Source organism: Denticeps clupeoides, chromosome 16 (assembly GCF_900700375.1).
Source record: "Denticeps clupeoides chromosome 16, fDenClu1.1, whole genome shotgun sequence".
Taxonomy (NCBI): Eukaryota; Metazoa; Chordata; class Actinopteri; order Clupeiformes; family Denticipitidae; genus Denticeps; species Denticeps clupeoides.
In genome coordinates this window covers 14,457,521-14,477,837 of record NC_041722.1, presented here as the reverse complement: position 1 = coordinate 14,477,837, position 20,317 = coordinate 14,457,521, and the positions used below count along the sequence as shown (strand labels likewise).

The window sequence follows — 20,317 nt, the reverse complement described above, 5'->3', positions numbered from 1 at the left end:
TTGCCTCTGGGCTTGTCTCACATGGCTTTTATACAGAAAAGGACTCACATGGCTTGAACGCAATGCAGAAATGCAGCAGTGTTCAATGATTTCTTTTTTATGTACAAATAAAATGAATATTACATTATGTTTGTTACATTTCAGATTGAGGCATGGGAAATTGTTAGAATTTCCCAAATGGTAAGGAATAGTATCTGGTAAAGAGATGAATCCCAACTGGAAAATCCCATCGTTGAGGCCTCAGAAGGCTCAGTGTCAGCTGAATGAATAGGAAAAAGAACATTTCAATGCATTATTTATTTAAAATCAATACTAAATACGAAACTGTCATGTGTTAATTGTTCAGTGTAAGATTGATGATAAAACTGGACATCACCTTGAGTAACATGAAGAGGAAAAAATAGTCTTATTAGTTTTTAATCTTGACTTCCATTTAGAGAAAGGAAATTGGTAAAACGACTAATGAAAGACTTTTTGTACATGGACAGTGACCAGTGTGTGCGACGATTGTCTCTGACACACTATTTTCCCCTGTGTTAGAATCTGAGCCTTCCTCTCACTGCCATTCAGTCCATTTCATTTTTAAATTCCGCAATCATACACAGGGGCATTAATCATGCCTGTGTGTGTTCTCCTGCCTGTATGCACGCAACAAGTCCACATCATAATGTGTTCCAGCCTGGTCACGTTAAGGTACATGTTATATATACAGTATATATTTTTTATTCTGTACTGTTTCAAAGTACATATGAGCAATGAGCGAACAACACTGCAAATTAACACAGCAAGTTCAGAGCTGAGTATTATCTTTTCAAAGCCTTGTGTGATCATTTAAAAAATCTAACTTTTTAAGCTAAACCACGCTTCAAACACATACATTTTTTAATTGATACAATAAACTGTTAAAGCGAGAAGTTCAGCAAGTGCTCGGACAGCAAGGGGAACATGAATAACGCACTATTGAGGACAACATCCCCTGAAAGCCATTATCGAGATCTTTTTTTACACTCAGCAGGGGATTCTTTTAATAGGACATGATGAGCCCCACGACCGCCTAAATCAGAGCAATTTAAAAGGACTAATGATGTTGCACACAAAAGATAACATCGCTTTTATTTGATGGTTTACAGACAAAATGCTTTTCATGTTCCTCATTATACAATTGCAAATTGCAATATTTGATGAGTGTGAATTTATCCAGGCATTGTCCTTGTTCGGCGGCTCTGCATTCATTTTCGGGTTCCTCCAAAACAAAGGCTGTGGATGGATCCGTCACAGGCCAAAGTTACAAAGGGCATGTCAATGTAGCTCGCATGGATGAGAAAAGAGCTCAGTGTTTGGTACGTTTTGAAAAATCACATTTAATGTTATATAGTATATGTGTATATGCCACCCAAAGGAATGGCAGTGTTGAAGCTGTCAAGGCTGCAGATTTGGCCCAAGATTAATTAGTTGCTGCGCTATATTCGAAATAGCCTGGCCATGTGTTAAGGCTGGGGTCGAAGCACGCTTCTCTGCAGCCTGATTTTCACCTAAGTTCTTGGTAAGTCTGACAGATGCTCTGCCCATGCGCCTGCAGGCTACAGACTTCAGATTGGAGGCAATAGTTTTGCATTTGCAAATCATTATAATTGTAGAAATAAATTAGCCGCACAGGATTACAGCGATTCTGTGTCGAACTGGAACGCCGCTGTCAGCTGTGCTGCATCACATATGCTATTTAAAAGGGTGGCTAGATCGTTTAATTTCTCAGATTTGTGAATGGAAGAGCTGTTATGGAATAATTGAGATGACTTTGTGTGTAAAGAAGGGTTTTGAACAAAAAAAGAACTGGCCCATTTTGTTGACAGATCATGTGGTCAGACCTAAATGCATCGTTGCGATGCTTTTGACTTTCATGTTGACCGTGTGCCAACAAGGGTCCTTTCATGAGGCATGAAGCTGAGTGATAGCATCATTTAATTTAGCTTCATGGTACAGTAGCAGGTGTACAGCACTGCCATGCATGAGATACCGAGGCGGTTTCACTCTGCACGGCTTGTTTTCAAATAGATAGCGTCTTTAGGCCACAATTCAGGTCAACATTGAATGCACCAGCCACACTGAGTAATCATATTGCATACCTTTTTAAAGGGAAATGCATGGACAGTTCTACTTCCGATGCTGCTGCAAGTTTCAAATATCTATAGATCTATAGATCTATCTATCTATCTATTGATCCATGCATTCATCCATCCATCCAACTAAACTTGAATTCATGTAATTGGGTTTTCTTATTTAAACGTATCATTTGCAATTACTTTGTAAAAAAACATTTGTTATCTTCGTTACACGTTTATGGTATAAAACATAGCTATACAGGTCATTTGCAGGAGCGCGGCGGGAGGTAGTAGACTGGTGGGTCACACACTCACCCATGAACCAGATTACCACAAAGTCACAGGTTCAATTCCCCACTTACTACCATTGCATCCTTGAGCAAGACACTTAACCATGAGCCGCTCTTGTAACTATTGATTGGCAGTCACCCTGGACAAGGACAAATGCTGTAAATGTAAATGAACAAAAGCCCACAAGGTTGACTTCACGGCTTAGTCGTCTCTAAGCTTTACGTGCCTTTTAGAAATACATGACATTTATTTATGGTTGACAGGTATATATTGTTTTGTGATATCGGAAAAAAACTGACAACCCTTTAACATAGAAACATGGTCCTTTCACATAAGAATGAGACAGACTTTTGATTGCATGCTACCTCATCCAAGTACCAGGCCTGGTGGGTCTGTGATTCACAATCGGGAACACAGATGATTCTCCCTTCACTTACAGTTTAAATCACAACTGATCTGGGACCACAGATAAGAAACAGCATCTCAACCCGGAACCTTCTGTACCTGAGCGGTCTTGCAGCTCACTGACAGCTCACGGCACCTCGCTGACAAATGGTCTTTGCAGGACAACTTTAATTGTTCTGTGGCCTTTTCTGTCTTCATCACTGGCCTGCCGCTCCGCAGTGATAATCACAATACAGTTGGATTTCAAATGAATTTACAATGAAGGCAAATTGCATAAACCGATAGTTCTTTTCAAACAAATGTGTTTTATTCATTTTTTTTTGTAGTAATGAAAGAACATGCATCAAGCACCATTTACTTTAAAGAGTCTCTCCCCCACACTCTCTTGTACATTCATGTACACACCATTGAAAATGCAATTCAATTAACTGGGAATACAGGCACACACACACGTGGGTGTTAATCGGCTATTGAATAGGTTTTAAATGCATTTGCCTTTAAATATGTACTCTGTTATGAGAGCAGATGCTGCAAAATGTCCACAAGCCTCCGAATATGTTCAGTGGTCTCGGGGGAGCAGGTATGGTGGCTACTGGTGAGCCGGCCGTCTCAGCCCTAAGAATGAGCTCATGGAGGAGGAACAGCTGCAGTGCAGCAGGCAATGGACTGCAGCTCTTGATTTAATGTGAGATATTTTATAAAACAAGCTAACAGCAGGTGGTTATACTTTTTGGCAGCCTTTTTCTTACAAGAGCACTGCGCTTCAGAGAACACCTTGTAGTGCTAGAAAAAAAGTAAATTACTCTTTATAAATGACTAGTTATGAAATATTTATAACAGGCCTACAATTGTTTACGTTTGGTCACTAGGTAAAATTTTAATTCAAATATGGGGCAATACAGCACCAGAAAGCATTGGTAGTAAATAAATAAATGTAGCTCTACTGTCGCAATCTTGTGTCTAGGACACCAAATCGAAAGAAAAAAGATGGTGCATTGAGCGCATTAGTTTGTGCATTAATTTCATTACCGGGTTTGCAGTACCATCAGTGCGACGGACAGGAAGTTGGAACACCATCTTGGAGACTGGGTTACTATTGGCCACTTCAGTTACTCTTTAGGTGTGTAGTGGTATCACAAGAGAATGGCGGCCTGCAGCCACTTGGTCAACGATAAATGTATTACAATTATTAATTTTTAAGACTTTTGGGGCCTAAAATACACAATTTGTTTATATTTTTCTAAAATGTTGCGTCCAACGTTTTTTGCAAAGGCAACTTCCACGGACCAATGATATTGCATCTAAATATCTGTCAATAAAGATGTTCTACAATGCAGCAATATAAATAAAGTGCATAGAACCCTGAATAGTGTAAAAAAAAAAAAGAACTTGTTGCAAAATAGAACGGGTAATCGAAAGGGGACAATCAGCTTCACTTGGCCGTATGCGGGAACCAGGTGATTATATCCACCTTTGTTCTTTTCCGCAGTCCAAATGGCCGGCTGATGTAGCCTGAGCACTTTGTTACCCAGGCGTATTGATTTGGACATTTCGTGGCCGCTCTAATGTTCGTTCTCTGGCCAATTTTCACCGTCCTGGTCCAGTACTTACAGAGATCCATTATTTACAGTATATACTCAGGGGCCATAGGAACCTGGACGGAATTCATTCGCACTCGCCCTAATGCGGCGGCAATGCCCCACTGGCCGGCCTTCCCAAGTCGCGGTGTGGCCTGTGACAAGTTTACCTTCATTTTAACCCCGGCGTAGGCCGGCCATTTCCTCCTGGCTCCGGAGCATGATTAAGACAGATTACGGGCGCAAAAACAAGGGGGCGCAGCCCAGGCTCCACAGCGAGTTCTGGTCCACGGCGCATTTCGGCACAGGTTAGAGTGTGGGCTTCCAAGCCTACTGTGCACGTTTAATTACATGAAAATCAAACCGGGGAGAGTCGCCGAAAATTAGGGTCGGGGTAATACAGCGGGACAATGGACTCCAAACTCCATTAAAGCCATAATGGAAATCATTTATCAGGGTTTTTTTTTTTTAATTATGCGACCCACACCTCATAAACGGCTTCACAATTCTCTGACCACATTCTCAAGGTTGCTTGTCTATAGAAACGACGTTTTCCTTTTCTTTTTAAAATATCTGTTTATACCGATATAGACCGAAAAGGTTCATGGGAACGTGAAATAATATACAATTAGAAAATCTTTAGCCTTTATATCAAGCGGTATAAATGGGCCGGGGGAAATGATGGACAACGGAGGACGAAATGGCCGCCTAATGAACGCCCCACCCGGGCTTAATTGCGGGCGTGGGTGATTGCTTTTTCGTCCGCCTGTGATGGTGACTCCGATGACGCGGGATGAAGGACGCAGCATCGCCAGGAATCCATCGCCCAACACGGGGAGAGGGGGGGGGGAAAGGAGGGTGGAGACCATAAAACAAAAAAAAAAGAAACAAAATAATAAAAAAAAAATTATTAAAATAAAAAAAAAAAACTGACGGCGACGTCACCATTAATAAGCCCCGTCCCGTTATTTAACGGCGGAGGAAGCCCCGCCCCCCCGCGTCTGGCCGCCGTGTGCGCTACCGAGCGAGAGAGAGAGAGAGAGAGAGAGAGAGAGAGAGTGGTGGGGAAAAGCGAGCGACAGAGAGAGAGAGACGGCGAGAAACGCGGGCGCGAAGACGCAAAGCTATGAAATCCGTCCAGGCCATCTGCTTCCTGCTCCTCTGTCCAGCTCTGAGCTTCAACACGAGGTAAGCAGGAATTAGAATAGAAGAAAAAGTCCCGCGCGTCTCCCCGTCTTCTCCCCATTTTATCCGCGCGGAATGCAGCGGGGGCGCGCATGCGCCCGCGGCGCCGCCGGGGGGATGCGCGCCGCCGCCGGGGACGGGGAGGCTGCTCGGGTGCAACTTTTCCCCGCACTCCGCTCCGCGGGGCGCCGCCGAGCCCCTCGCTTCTTCCGGCCGAGGGACGGGGAATGTTGCCGAGGTCCTCTGGAGGTTGGAGATGGGAGCAAGTTTCTCTCTCTCCCTCTTTGAACGTGTTGCAATGCTGGACAGGGTGTGTGTCGGGAATTGTGTGTCTGTCTGTGTGTGTGTGTGTGTGTGTGTGTGTGTGTGGTTCCAGAATAGGGATGCAGAAGAATTCCGGTGTTCGATGGTCAGTGATTCATTAATCCGTTGATAAAACGCCCATCGATCGCCCATCAGTTCGCCTCCACGCGCTGGTCGGGATTGGGTGGGTTCTGGAGAGAAAGAGAACGCGTGGATGGGACCGTGAAAACGCTTCTTAGAAAACACTTGAGGAGAGAAGCCGGGTCTGGGATGCACCCAGTCAGTGGCACCCAGATCACATGCACCCACGCGCACTGTTTAATTAATGCAACAGTTGAGCATGCTGGAATAGTGCAGGGTTCCTCAAAGGGAAGGTGTGTCCAACAAAAAAGGATATAAATTAAAATGAGAACACCGTGGACATATGGACATGTTGTTTGCAGGTTAGATTTATAGGTGGCCGCGGTTTTATAGACCACCCCCCCCCCTCCGTAGTTTGCATCTCATTCGGGTGAATTCATAAACGGTAAAAAAAACGCCACCTGCTCGGGGCGTCACCGGCACTTAAAACCCAGCGTGGTTGTCGGGGACGCTTAACTCTTCGGTAAATGAACTCGGTTGGTCTTTGTGTATACGGGCCGTATACCACATATTCCCAAGGATGAGATCCACGCTCCCTTTGGCAAATTCGGTATTTTATTTCTCGTTTTCACACATTTCTGATGGCTGTTTTTTCAGTTCGTTTTTTTATTAAAAATACTTCGGAATACTGAATGAGTTGCATCGCAGGGACTTTTTGTGATGTATCTCCCGCCAAGACATCAAAAAGGAGCCCAAAGTGATAATAAAAGGGCCGCAAATGATAATCTCTTCCGTCGCGTTTATGCGTGGAAGCAGCGGAAAATACATTCCTATTTCCGGTGAACCTCGGGTCAAGCGGCCGCTCGCTGCAGTCCATTTCGGGCGGCTCTCTCCGCCAAAGCATCTCCCGCCGGCTTGTCAAGCCTAAAGACGTGGGCTGTCCACCGCTAGCCAACTCCAACCTCAGATGGGTCCGATCCGACATCGCCTGACGCCGAAGCGGGCAGGAGTGGCGGTGACAGTATGACGTTTTTACAGACAGGGCAGGTATCAGATACCCTTCAGTGACAGCGGGTTCATTAGCACGGATTTATCAAAGGACGTCTGTCACTGGGGGTGCTGCAGGATAAGGGTTTGCACGGAATTTTGATGTTCGTTTTGCCTGAAATGCTTCTTATGCCTTTTTATTTGAGGTCATGCTTAGATGTCATGCTTAGATGTCAATCAGAGCTTTATGTAAACTGCAATAAAGAGCAAAAAAGAGGTCAGAGGTAAATAAAGTAGGTACAGTGCAGTGCAGCAAGTGTAGGAAAGCTGTAGGAGCAACAAGAACTGTTCAAACACGTGGAACGTAAAGATCAACGCTGCAAACCATCCGTAATGCGCAACGTTGGGCATTCCACGTGAAGATGTCAGAATAATATTTTTTTTTTGTTGAAGCGTAGTGTTAGAGAAACTATAGCACCGTCTGGCAGACCTTCCCCTCGATGCTGCGGGAACGTTCTTCCCGAACAGTCCGTGGGAGTCGCACTTTTACATGTCTTGAGTGTGGGATTGTGGGTCGCAACGTTTCATTATGTAGAAAAGTTACGTGGAAAAGACTCGTGGAACCCCAAGGTGCAATGAACTTTCCCCGACCTGACCACGCCCACCAGATCTGTGATTTACGTTGTCGCCACGCCGCTCCATCTCTGGCCCATTATTTTAAAAAGTGACGCACATGTACTGAAACATTACTGTAGCCTTGAGGCCCATGGTACGAGGGAAATATCTTTTTTTGTGAGATGAAAATGTCTGTAGGCCTGGTGCGATAAGAAGACCGTGGTGCGGAACCTCAAATCATTTGGGGAAACTGCCGAAAATGAATATAGATACGAATCAGGGGTGGCATGACTGGCACCTGCCAGTCACTCAAACCAAATGCTCTTGTCAGTCGGGCGGTTGCATTTGGTGGCGTCATATACATTTATATAAAACTCCAGGAACAATTTATCAATTTACGTTGCAACTAATGCAGTGGAGGATGTAAATTAAAAGTTATTTCTCACAGAAATGTGCACAGTGTAACTATGGAGGAGACCAAAAATGCGCAGATTATTATCATCTCACCCAGAAGAAGAAAAAACCAACTCTGTCGAAGCCACATTTCGTGATAAGTAAGAAAGAAGCATTAATGTTTGCTTGTATATTCCGTTGGCAATTATTTAAAAGGTTATTATGCTGGCCTACATATATTGCATCAATAAATAATAGCGTTCAGATATCAAAATTTCCACCCGAGATCACAGGATCCTCATGAGTTAAGGAGGACAGCGGAAGCCCCGGCTGCACAGTCTGAAATTCGCAGATCTGAGCACGATTCATGCGTATGGACGCACTCATCTTTGTTTCCGCGCATCGAACGCACTGCTGGCTGAAGTGTGAACAGTAATTTCAATTTTGACGGGTGCGCTGCAATCAGCGCCATGGCAACAACACTGACCACACGACAACCACAAAGTGGATTACTATAGCCAGATCCCTGTGATGTTGAAGCTAATTAAATGACACCGTGCTCTGTGCAGGAGGAGGACGGTGGCGCGGCCTTTGCGGGGAGAGGCGTCAGGAAAATGAGCTCAGATCTCTTTTATTAATTAAATATTTAATATGCCCAGTCACGTCGCATTTGTTGGCTGCTGCATTGCACATCGCCCCAACCCCCCCACCCCTTTGGCTGTGGCTCTGGGAAACTGCAATTAACTCCGGGAATCATGTCCATTTCTTCCCGGATCGGGCCGATTGTGTGGCCACGCGTGCTGCGATACGAATAAGACTCACAGGGAACATGGCAACCAGATATTATAGCAAAAGCCATAAAAGCAGATCAATTTACATTATAGCGTGGGATTGTGCTCCGCCCGGCATAATAAACACGGCGATGGGATTTTAAAGGACCAAACAAATAAATATCCTGCAGGGACCGGCGCTGAAAAGAAGCAGAGGACACTGGGGGGGTTTGTAAAGGGAAGCGATTTGAAGAGTGCTGAAGAGGAAGTTTGTTCTGCACATCAAATGGGTTTCCAGCGACTCAAAGAAGGCAAAACAAAAAGAAAAAAGTAGTTAAAGGGCCGTGAATTCCTTTCTTAACGGTGAAGCCGCCATAGTGCGGGGATGAGATCATGGCTTGTGAGGGGCGCCGCTTCTGGGACTGGGACTAAATCTGTCCGGCTGCATTGTGCTGGTGGCACCACACGTCAGTAGCGTTGAACTCTACGGGGCGCGGTGACCTGCTCCTCGCCGGGGAGAATAAAGGCTTCAGTAGGGGCCGGATGAAATGTAGCTTCACATACCGTACTTTTACCGCGACTCTACCTCCGTATTCGATCCCTTTTCCTCAGCACACACCCGTTAGCACTTCAGCGTGCTGCCTTTTGCTTTGCAGGTACCACATTACCATTGACCAAGCCTGCTAATGAGCAAAAGGCAATTTCATTTGAAGCAAATGCAGACAGTGCACTGAGCAATGCTGATGAATTGAATCAATATTTAGCAAATTACGTTTTTAAAGCTTGGGGCCTGGTGATATGACCTAAAAATATCATGATATTTTAAAACTATATGACTGTCAGATACACACACATATATACCTACATTGAAATTCCCTCTAAATCACTGCATGAATGCAAAATTCAGACCCTTATTGCATAAAATGACACCAGAATAATGAACAAAGTGTCACGATCATGACAAAATTAAAGCTGGTTAAGCTGGATGTCCAGCTATTTCCAGGATCAAGTGTGGGGCCTGTAAAAACCCATTGAGACACACCGTATGTGACTTTGTTGTTGTACTAATAACCAAGACTAGCTAAAATCTGCTGTAACCAGCTACTCGCATATGTAGCAATTTCCAGCATGAAACAGATTTAGTTACATTTGAGTAAAATTTCCATTTTCAACCTTAAAAATATACATAACTATATATAAATGTATAGCACCGCTATGCAGAGATATTGCAAGGGACACTGAAAATGTGAAGTGTGGCTTAGAGTGTGAATGACTAATCTGTGTCTATGTTTGTGTGTGTTTTATGAGTTAATTAGAACTGTTGAGTTGATGCTACACAACATCCTGGCACGCTTGGGCGTAAAATCCATTATGGCGAGATTATTCTGACACTGGAAGCTGTCCTCACCCATTGTCACTCTTTATTTCTTCATACCCAGGCTATTGTTTTTTTTATGAAAATAACCTTGACTTTCCCTCAAGAGGAAATGTGCTTCCTGTCACTCACACGTTTGCTCTGCAGGCCTGGCAACCTATGTTCCATGCTTGTTTGTATGTTATGCGTGTGTGTGTGTGTGTGTGTGTGTGTGTGTTGCTGGGGTTAGAGGGCATTGTGACTACATGGCCCTAGCTGTTAGTTATTTTTATTCCGCCATCAATCAAGCCATCAGTCTCCGCCTCGAACCCTGTGAACAGAAGTGGCTTTTTGGAAATGGGGGGTGACACTTAATGACATTGGCAGTGACGTGGCGCTTTTTCAGAAGGACAATGCAGCGTTTTACCGCCGGTGAGCGCGTCCGACTTTATTAAAGTCACGTAGGCCCCTCTGTGACCGGCGTACAAAAACAACCTGATGAGGATCAAGGGAGGAACAAATTATGGTAATATTTAACTCATCGGCCCGTCCCATAAAGCAACCATTAGCATATTATAAATATACGGCCCGGCCGGAGTCAAGATGCTTCTCTTCTTGTCACAAAAGGTGCAGCCATTTCGGTAAAATAATGGCTGCAATCTCGCTGTCGCTTTTCCTCGTATATTTTCCACATGTGTCTTTAGCGGCCAAGGCCTTGTTCCCCTTCTAATGGTCCATAATTAGTCCCCCAGTGGTACAGGACCAAACGCCAACGATTCGATGGATCAAAGGGGCTGGAGAGAGTCGGACTGAATACGAACGGAAAAAAAAAAAAAAACGACACCTGTCACCCACGCAGGGTGGCGTGTTTCACGTAAAACAAAAGTTCAGAAGGACCCCTCTAGCTGTCCAGAGGTGTGCATCTGTGTGTCTGCAGGGCTTCAACATTTACATTTACAGCAGCATTTACCAGACGCCCTTATCCAGAGCGACTTACAATCAGTAGTTACAGGGACAGTCTCCCCCTGGAGCAACTTAGGGTTAAGTGTCTTGCTCAGGGACACAATGGTAGTAAGTGGGATTTGAACCTGAATCTTCTGTTTCATAGGCGAGTGTGTTACCCACTAGGCTACTACCACCCTACTTCAAATGATAATTTTTTTTTTTAATTCTCCTTTTTTCCCCTTTGAGCAACTGGCGGTCAAGTGCAGAATATCAAATATAAGACGGTGGACCTGCAGGTATTTTTAAGTCGCTTCATATATTCTTTTAATTTATCTTCTGTAGAGGACCGTTGCAGAACAAGCGTTGAGGAAATCATAAATTCATTTGGGAATAAAAGCCCCTGCCTCTTGCCGTTAGGGCAAATTTCTGGCGTTTCGTTCGGAAATCTTTTATTTACTCACTTACTTGCCTTTCCCTCCGTATCAGAACGGGCGGGAAAAAAAAAGGTGTCATATCCGTCCTCTCCCCCCGGCAACATAAATCTGACTCTTTATCAGGTGCCTCGCGGATCCCTGCGAGACACCTCGGATGGGTCCCGTTATTTTAATCTAATCTCTCCCCGGCTTACTCCGTGTCCAGATCCATCTCGGCTGACAGAAGGGCCGGTTTCGTTTGCGGCGTGTATCTCACCCATTTTTTATTTTTTTTTTTTCTTTACTTTTAAGCATTTTTCGCGGTGACACCGGGCTGCGATAAAGTTCCTCCAGTGCTCGTCCGGAGAGGGGACGTTTTTTTTTTTTTGCGGCCGCCGCCTCTCCGGTAAAGAAACGATAAAGCGTCTAATGAGGCTGCGGAGGCAGCTTATCTTCTACCCCCTCCACATTTATTTTTTTTAATATGAAATAGATAAATAAAACCAGAGTCTGTAACGTTCCTGCGAATGCGATTCCGGGCCCGCCACGGTCCGAGCGTTTCCCAGGGAAGCGGAGGTCTCGTTAGGACGAGGACGAGGACAGAAGCCCAGACGTGGCTGTTACTCGCTCGCATAAAAGCCGCTTTTGTTGTCCTCCTTCCTCCTCGCGTTTTTTTTTTTTTTTTTAATTGAATGACGGGATGAATTAAAAAAAAAAACCAGAAGGGCCCGTAACAGGAAATGCACCGAGGCACGCTCGGCCTCCTTAATAGTTAATGCCCCCCCCCCCGTATTTATGCATTCATGGGCCAAAACCCGTAATATCTTCCTTCTGATTCGCAGGATTCCCAGGCCTACTGTGCATGTGCTGTGTCCCTATGCATGTTCAGGTCTGTTCGTGCCTTTCGGGGGGGCGCCGGGGGCTTGGACGGTTGAGGTGGCGCCGGGCGGCGAGAGGGTGTTGTTATGTTGCTGGAGTCCACGGCTCCCATTTGCCGGGGCTGCCTGTCTGAATGCTCGCTTGGCTGCGCCGCATCTCGGTGACGCCGTTGACAGGATGACAGGAAGGGGTGCACTTGGGTGAATGTCAATGTGGGCAGTTCTTGTTTGCGGGAGCCGCACACACACACACACACACACACACACACACACACACACACACACGTCTTTAGAGGAGTAAACAGCTCCCCGTTAGGTGACCGCATACCTTCCCAAGCGGCCTGGGGGGCGCGGCGTGTAGTGTTTCTGTGGCCCGCCATTGGATTGAAAGGCGTGGCCGAACTGTAGCTGGTGGTTATTAATGACATGTTGACGCTGTGCATTACATTCCATGCCAATGAACCAGATTTGCTCCACCTGCTTCTTCGTTGCCGAAGGCGTTTAGCACGTAGTTGATAAGCGAGCGTGGAAGTATCGGCGCGGCCCCGTTAGGCCGCCGGCAGACCGCGGCCGGGTGTGTGGAACGATTAGGAAGTCCAGGCGCGAGGCTCGGCGAGGCCACGTGACACATTGGATGATAGCTGCCTCAGTGGGCTTTCCTTTCCACAGGTGAAACCTCTGCTCCCTCAGCGGCGTGAATATGCCATTCTCTCCCCCGCTCCCTCTCACCCCTACATTACAAGACAGGACGAACCCCCCTTTTTCTTCCCCGCCTGAACATAGTTATCACCTCTGGGACATTTGTGTCCCGGCGAGCATGGGACATTTTGGGCACATTCGCTGCAGTACCTGGCATAGTTTTCTCGTGAATAATTGCGGCGAGAGCAACAGACAAGCGGCCCGGCTTGGCGTTCATATCAAAGACTGAGTTATGGTAACATTATAACTCATCAAATGAATACAAGATGCCTCTCCCGAGAGCAGGAGCTGGCAGTGATATATTTGTGTGCCAGTTTCTTTACTACTTTTCTCCGCTCATTTCTAGCAGTGTTTCGGTGGCCAACTGCTACGAGATACATATAAAACATGAAAATCCCTTTGAAGCCGGGAATATACTGCAGTGACTGGACGTTCCATTCCTTTTGAAGTAGAGACTTGAGGAGAGCCTTCGGTTTTGACTTGACAGCATCTTTTCAATGCAAATACTTAATCTGTCATGTCAACTATTCAACTAATAGTTTTTATTTTATTATTGTCTGATTTCTGTTTCAAAAATGTCATTTTTTGTTCTCAATGTCAGTAGTACTGTAGCCATCCTTTTTTAAAAGTTGTATAGTGTGTGTGCGTGTGTGTGTGTATATGTATGTATATATGTGTATATATGTTGCTATATATATATATACACACACACACACACACACACACACACAGAACACACCTGTGGAGTTATGTACTTAACAAAAAGTGGAGACCTGGCCTCCACAGTCACCGGACCTGAACCCAATCGAGATGGTTTGGGGTGAGCTGGACCGCAGAGTGAAGGCAAAGGGGCCAACAAGTGCTAAACACCTCTGGGAACTCCTTCAAGACTGTTGGAGAACCATTTCGGGTGACGACCTCTTGAAGCTCATCGAGAGAATGCCAAGAGTGAGCAAAGCAGTAATCAGAGCAAAGAAACTAGAATATAAAACATGTTTTCGGTTATTTCACCTTTTTTTGTTAAGTACATAACTCCACATGTGTTCATTCATAGTTTTGATGCCTTCAGTGAGAATCTACCATGTAAATGGTCATGAAAATAAAGACAACACATTGAATGAGGAGGTGTGTCCAAACGTTTGGCCCGTACTGTATATATATTCTTTTCCAAAAGGTTTTTGTTTCTTTTGGCTGCTGTCCTGTTCCTTTTCCAATAGCTTGAATGCAACCTTAAGGTACTTAAGCTGAAAACCATGAGAGGTATTGCGGTTTTGCTCATGGTATAGTACAACGGCAAGTGCATTAATCCGATGCAGCAGTTCTGAGCCGGCTGTTCCTATGCAACAAAAAAGAAGTAGCAGAATGTCACATTGTCACTGTAAACAGTGTAATAAGGGCATCCAGAGTGTGTGTGTTCTTCCCATTGGAGGGTTTCTTTCATGTTTTCCGGTTTCCCCCCACATCTTTACAATTACAGTGAAGATGTTGAAACATTCGCCGTTCTTTCAGTGTAATTGTTATTGTGGGGCAGTGGTGGCCTAGCGGTTAAGGAAGCGGCCCTGTAACCAGAAGGTTGCCGGTTCGAATCCCGAGTTGCAAAAGTGCCACTGAGGTGCCACTGAGAAAAGCACCGTCCCCACACGCTGCTCTCCGGGCGCCTGTCATGGCTGCCCACTGCTCACCAAGGGGGATGGTTAAAAGCAGAGGACACGTTTCGTTGTGTCACCGTGTGCTGTGCTGTGTATCACAATGATAGTCACTTCACTTTCACTTGCATTGTTCCAATGTCTCATGTATTCATCAAATGACGTATCAAGATAGAGAATCGTATTATAGTACTAGAGAATTATATTATAAACTATTATAAACTAGAGAATCGTATTATTTTGAATTAAAATGCAGACATGGAGAATCATGGAGAACCCCTACATTGTTACATTTGGATCCCAAACCCCAAAGGCTGTGTAACTACAGATTACTCTGGAGATGTGAATAACACAGGTATGACCACCTTTCTCATGACCTTAACCATATGACCTTATCTCACATTTTGTCATTCAGGCAAATGTTCATCATGTTAGCTGTCAGTAGTCTTATCTCTTAGGACATTGATACATGGTGGACTCAAGACTGATACCTTGATGGACTCAGGCTCATGGACAGATAAATTAATTTAGCTTCAAAGTGTCCTTGCTGGATGCTTTATTAGCAGGACCTTGCTTAAAGGCTACCTGCATATGTTCCGTTTACTAAGTGTGGTCATTAACACGCTGTGGCCCGTTTGCTACATGGTTTTTAAAGCCGTCCAATGACACATTCACCTATGCTGAGGCATGACCAGACTTTATTCAGTTATAAGCAGCTTGATTGATTTGCATTTGTAAGGCAGATATGCATCAGTTGCAGAGTTCTGTTGTACCTAGGTACCATAAAGAACACTTGGAACATTTTCAGGTAAGAGTTGAAAAGTGTCTAACACTGTGAGTCTGTCCGGAATGCTTAATGTACAGAGGAAGGTATCAGTGGTTGAAAGGAAAATGGCTGGGGGCCTGTCTGTAACAAGTTCTCTCTGCACAAAATGAGATTTCTTTGAGTCAGACAGTCACTGCTTATGATTTCTAATGGAATGGTGCTTCGGACGGATAGAAATATGTAATAAAAATTTGATTAAAGCTTGCATCAGATGTCACGACGCATGAATTCTGAAAGATTATTTAAAATGTGATCATTCGGTATTAAAATGCTTGAATCTGGCGATGTAATCTCACGCTAAATTGTGTTATTTTAAAAATGAAAGGGGCACTGAATAGCGAGCAATGCATTATTTTTCAATCTTCTCGCATTACCACTTGTTAAATGCAGTTTTAGGGCACTACTGTGGAGAGAGCATGCCTTTCCATCAGTAGTCATTCCGTTAAGTGACCATGGCCTTATGTGATGCATTGTACCCCGTTCATCAAACCCCATACGTTCCCGGGCTGACAACAGAACCCAAACGTACTGCCGGATAGCAGCATGGTGCGAATCCCATTAACTTAATGGACAAGAGTCATAATAAAATATTACTTATGCCATAACTGGATTAGCAACGACCATGTGTTTGCAGGGATTTGCACTGCTACCAGTTTACAGTGGTACCCCACCAAGCAAAGCCCTTAAGCAACTTTACTGCATTGTGAACACTGGATGCATTATCCATGTCAGACAGATTAGAGGTTATGGGAAAATGACGCACTTTTAAGAGGTAATTTACAAAAAGCAGAAACGATGGCTTTATTGGACCACAAGATGACCAAATGCTTTGTATGACCAGTTCAATTCCCTGAACTGAGCTCCTGCTTATTGTTACAATTTGTGTTCTCCGGGTCTAATACCTATTAACCCTGAGTCTTATTTCAGTTACGTGGACAGGTTACGTCCTTGCTGCTTTGCGCCTTCAATGCATCAACACACACATGAAAATCTAGAAGTATAAACCATGAACAGACGCTTAGTCATAACCTAAACTCTGAAAATATGCTACTGGATTTTATTTAGGTAGAGAATTAAAAAAAAAAAAAAAAGTATTGCATTTAAAACACAAAATGACTGATTGCAAATGCGATCATGTTCATGTTTTGATGTATTTATTTTTTTCTACATGGAGGAGATATGAGAACACACTGCATCTTGTCTGTTTGGTTGGGAACAATGTCAGCATGCCTTTGTGGAGTATGCAAACAGGCTGCACCGCCTCTCTGAAGCTTCATTTTGGCACTGGTCAAGGCATCTAGGCTGTGTCTTCCTCAGACGGCCCGAACGCCATGCTGGTGCCTCTCCTGCTGCCCCTGGGATTGGCCACGGAACAAACGGGAAGACATATGTGTGCCTTCACAGGGAAGCGGAAAAGATTCCTGCGTGCCAGTTTCCGAGATGGCAGGGCCCCTGCTCAGGTGCGGACCATGCCCGTGAAGACGCCACAGGAAGGGGCGTTGCCCTGTCAGCCAATGAGAGTGTAATCAGGAAACTCAGCAGGCATCGATCAGCTCGGACGTGCTGGAGCCCGAAGGGTGTTCTGTCACCTCGTGTGCCTAACAGCATGCACATATGGCTCGAATATCTTCAAAGAAACATACCATCGGGTTAAGGTAGACACCTACTAAGCTTTTATCCGTGACACTATATTATTAGATTTTAAGTGTATTATTGAACAAAATACGATGCTTAATAATGTGTGCACGCAATGGACTCTTTTTTTTTTTTTTTTTTGTCGCTGTGCTTATAAATCTCTTGAGCAGCCAGTATTGATTGGTCTCTTAGCTGGAATGATTGACAAAAGATTTTCAAACCAGGGAGTGCCCGTCACTTCTGGCGCCCTCTATGGAGCCGTGCATTAGCATAGTTCCAATCTGAGGCACTCCACTCCCCCCAGACGTTTCACCGTTGTATTTAATGTGACAGCCAGCTACCACGGGCACATTGAAGATATCGACCCATCGGAGACTTGAGGTGCCCGTTTATAATTCTTATATTTCTCGCTCCCATCATTCAGTATTGAGGATGGTCTAGCCACTCATGTCACTCATGTGCCATGTTTTAAATCGAGCTCTCGACTCTTGGGGTGCATCACGGTAGGTTATGATCTTTCCCAGGTCTTCTTAAAAAACACCAACGTATCCTAAATTACTCCCGCCTCTCTCTAAAGCTGATAATAGACTTGAAATGGGATTCCTTGTAGAGCGTAACAGCCTGCGTACTTCAAATACGCCCGAATTACGTCTCAATTATAACGGTTCTGTGAAAAGAACGACCCCACCAAAACACACATTTCCACATTTATATATTGTGAGACTATACAGACTGTTTACTGCATTTTTCCTTTAGAGTACACTTTTAAGGAGAAATGTGCAGTAAATGTGTGTTACGATTGCAGATTAATGTTGTTTTGTATGAACAAGAATAAAGTTAAGTCTAGAATTCTAAAAGTAAATTAGCTAAATTCATTAAATTCATGCTAAATTAAAAAATAATATTTGTTTCTAACAATATAATCTATTGTAATATCTAAAAATTTGATTTCAACTTCTCAGAAATCACCTCCGATAACGTCTCCTGGTGAGACTTTTTGTATGTTTGATTTATTCCTCTTCATGTTCCATGTAAAGTTGGTGGGCTCGGGTTGTGCTTTCTCTTCTTGTGCTTCTCCGTATGTTTTAATGGGCCGCATTGGTGACACAGCGACCAAAACGTGGCCTCCGAGGTTTGTTAGTCAGAATCACGGATTTCTGTGTGAGTTCGCAACTGGCGACTCTGCATTGTGTGTGAGAGCGAACGGTGTATGTGTGCAACGCGGAGTCTCTGCTCTGCGTCCCCTGTCCTCTGGAATTGCCCATTATAGATACTGACGGAGAATGACTGGGTTGTACTCTGTATTATATACTTCCTTGCGTCTTGAGTAAGATTTTTTGACACAGTGATGTTGTCTCAAATCATACACTTGTGAAAATACAAATCCCAACGTGATTATGACCTGCCAAAGCATCTGATGGCTCGCTTACAAATGGATGTGTGCTGCTGTTTCATGCCTCACGCTGCTCCAACAGCTGCACCTTCCAGGTCGTAGTATTGTTGGTGGTCTCCCCTCCTTCCATTCCATGGCGATCATTAACATTTTTTTGGTATATTTTAAGTGTGTTTAATGTTAAATCATTTTGTTAACCTATAGCATGCAGCTGCTATAATTACTTGCCATTTCCTCTCTCCTGCTGTTGAGCAGTTAAAAGGCAAGACCCCGCCCACCTCCCACAATCCCTCCTAGTGTGCACAGTGCATAGCAAGAGCCATGTAACAGTTTCAGCAATGACGCCCTTTAAATATTTATTCATAATTGCTCATTTTATTTTAGTTGAAGGAATGGTTCAATGTACAGTTTCGTCACTCTCTTACAAAAAAAACATCACAGCAGTATAAGAAACAGAATTTCACATAAAACATAAGTCATATGCAAACAATATGTGGGTCAAGACGAATGGGATTAGTTGGAATGGCAACCTGGTGAGCTGCTCGTCGCTATCTGTTCATCTTTCTATGCTGAGCCCAAGCTTCGGGCCTTCCGGTGGAAAATGTGCATTAGCTGTAATGTTTCAGATCTGTGATCAATCAGATTGTGTAATCCACCTTAATATTTCATATTATTCCCTAATCTCAGTGCGCTAAGCCTTCATGTGAAGATATCTTTAATAACATGCGCGATTTCCTCAAATAAAGGTCACAGCGAGATCTATCTGACGCCCTTAACTCAATCTGACTTGCAGAACACAAGCCTGTAACCTGCTGAAACCTTTACAGAATGAATGCAGAAGGAAAGGGGCTGTGGCTTTTTGATGCGTAGTGCTTGGAGCGCAGCTTTTCCGTCTCAGATGCATTTTCCTGAACTCTGCAGGTATTTTGATGTTGGCTGCAACTGCCCTGTCAGTGGTCTCGGACGGGAGGGGGTTGATCTTCCAGAGCACCTGAGACGTGTCGATTATGGGAAGTCAAGTTTGTACTGTGATAGATTGTAATTAATGTTGGTGTAAAGTGAATGCTCTAGGGCCCGAGCTGCAATGTGAGCAAACCCAAACTGACCCATTAAGAAAAAAGAGTGGGAAATATCAGGGTCATGTGGCTTAAAAGCTTTACACACGATTTACAAAGCAACTGTCCTAAACTAAAAGGGATTAATAATGAAAGGAGCAGACTATGAAATGAAATGTCTGAAGATGCTAAATTGCTCCAGTAACACCAATAAAATAGTTTCAGTGATTGATCGCTCACCAACAGACGCTGGTTTCTGGAATAACCAGTAAGAAATCAGCATGAAATATAAATATTATATTTTTACATTTAAATTAATAGAGAACTAGCTTTAATTTCTTTCTCTCTCTCTCTCTCTCTCTCTCTCACTCACTCACACACACACACAAACAGTATTTCTGTGAAAAATAACTCTACAATTAATTTTTAAAATTGAATGAGTTAAAATAAATTAACGTCATTGAAACAGCTGCGTTTTGACTGGTGAATGTGCACACGTCATGTCTCTGCCATGCAGGGAGCACTGGAGCGGCAGCCAGTTGTTGATTCTTGCTTCCAACAACATCTGTCTTTACGCATTTACATGGAAAGTTGCATAAATGGACTTGATTGGTTGATACTTCAGATGTTGAAATAAAAGCAATGCAAAGCGATGGACTCACAATTGAGTGCAGTGGCGTTACACACACTCTCTGTAAGAGTTTTAAATATTTATTGAAGTAAGCTATAGCCTTAAAAATTATAATTTGCAATTGAAATTGTGATAC

The 20,317-nt window shown here is 44.0% G+C and overlaps 1 protein-coding gene across 1 annotated transcript in view; it reads left to right on the top strand.

The window, feature by feature from the left end:
• The first annotated feature begins 5,419 nt into the window (after nt 1-5,419).
• luzp2 (leucine zipper protein 2) overlaps nt 5,420-20,317 on the top strand; it is an 87,524-nt gene continuing 72,626 nt past the window's right edge. Inside the window, exon 1 of the mRNA XM_028956618.1 lies at nt 5,420-5,560. Coding sequence (XP_028812451.1) covers nt 5,499-5,560 — 62 coding nt within the window. The 5' untranslated portion in view covers nt 5,420-5,498. The remainder of the gene's footprint in view (nt 5,561-20,317) is intronic.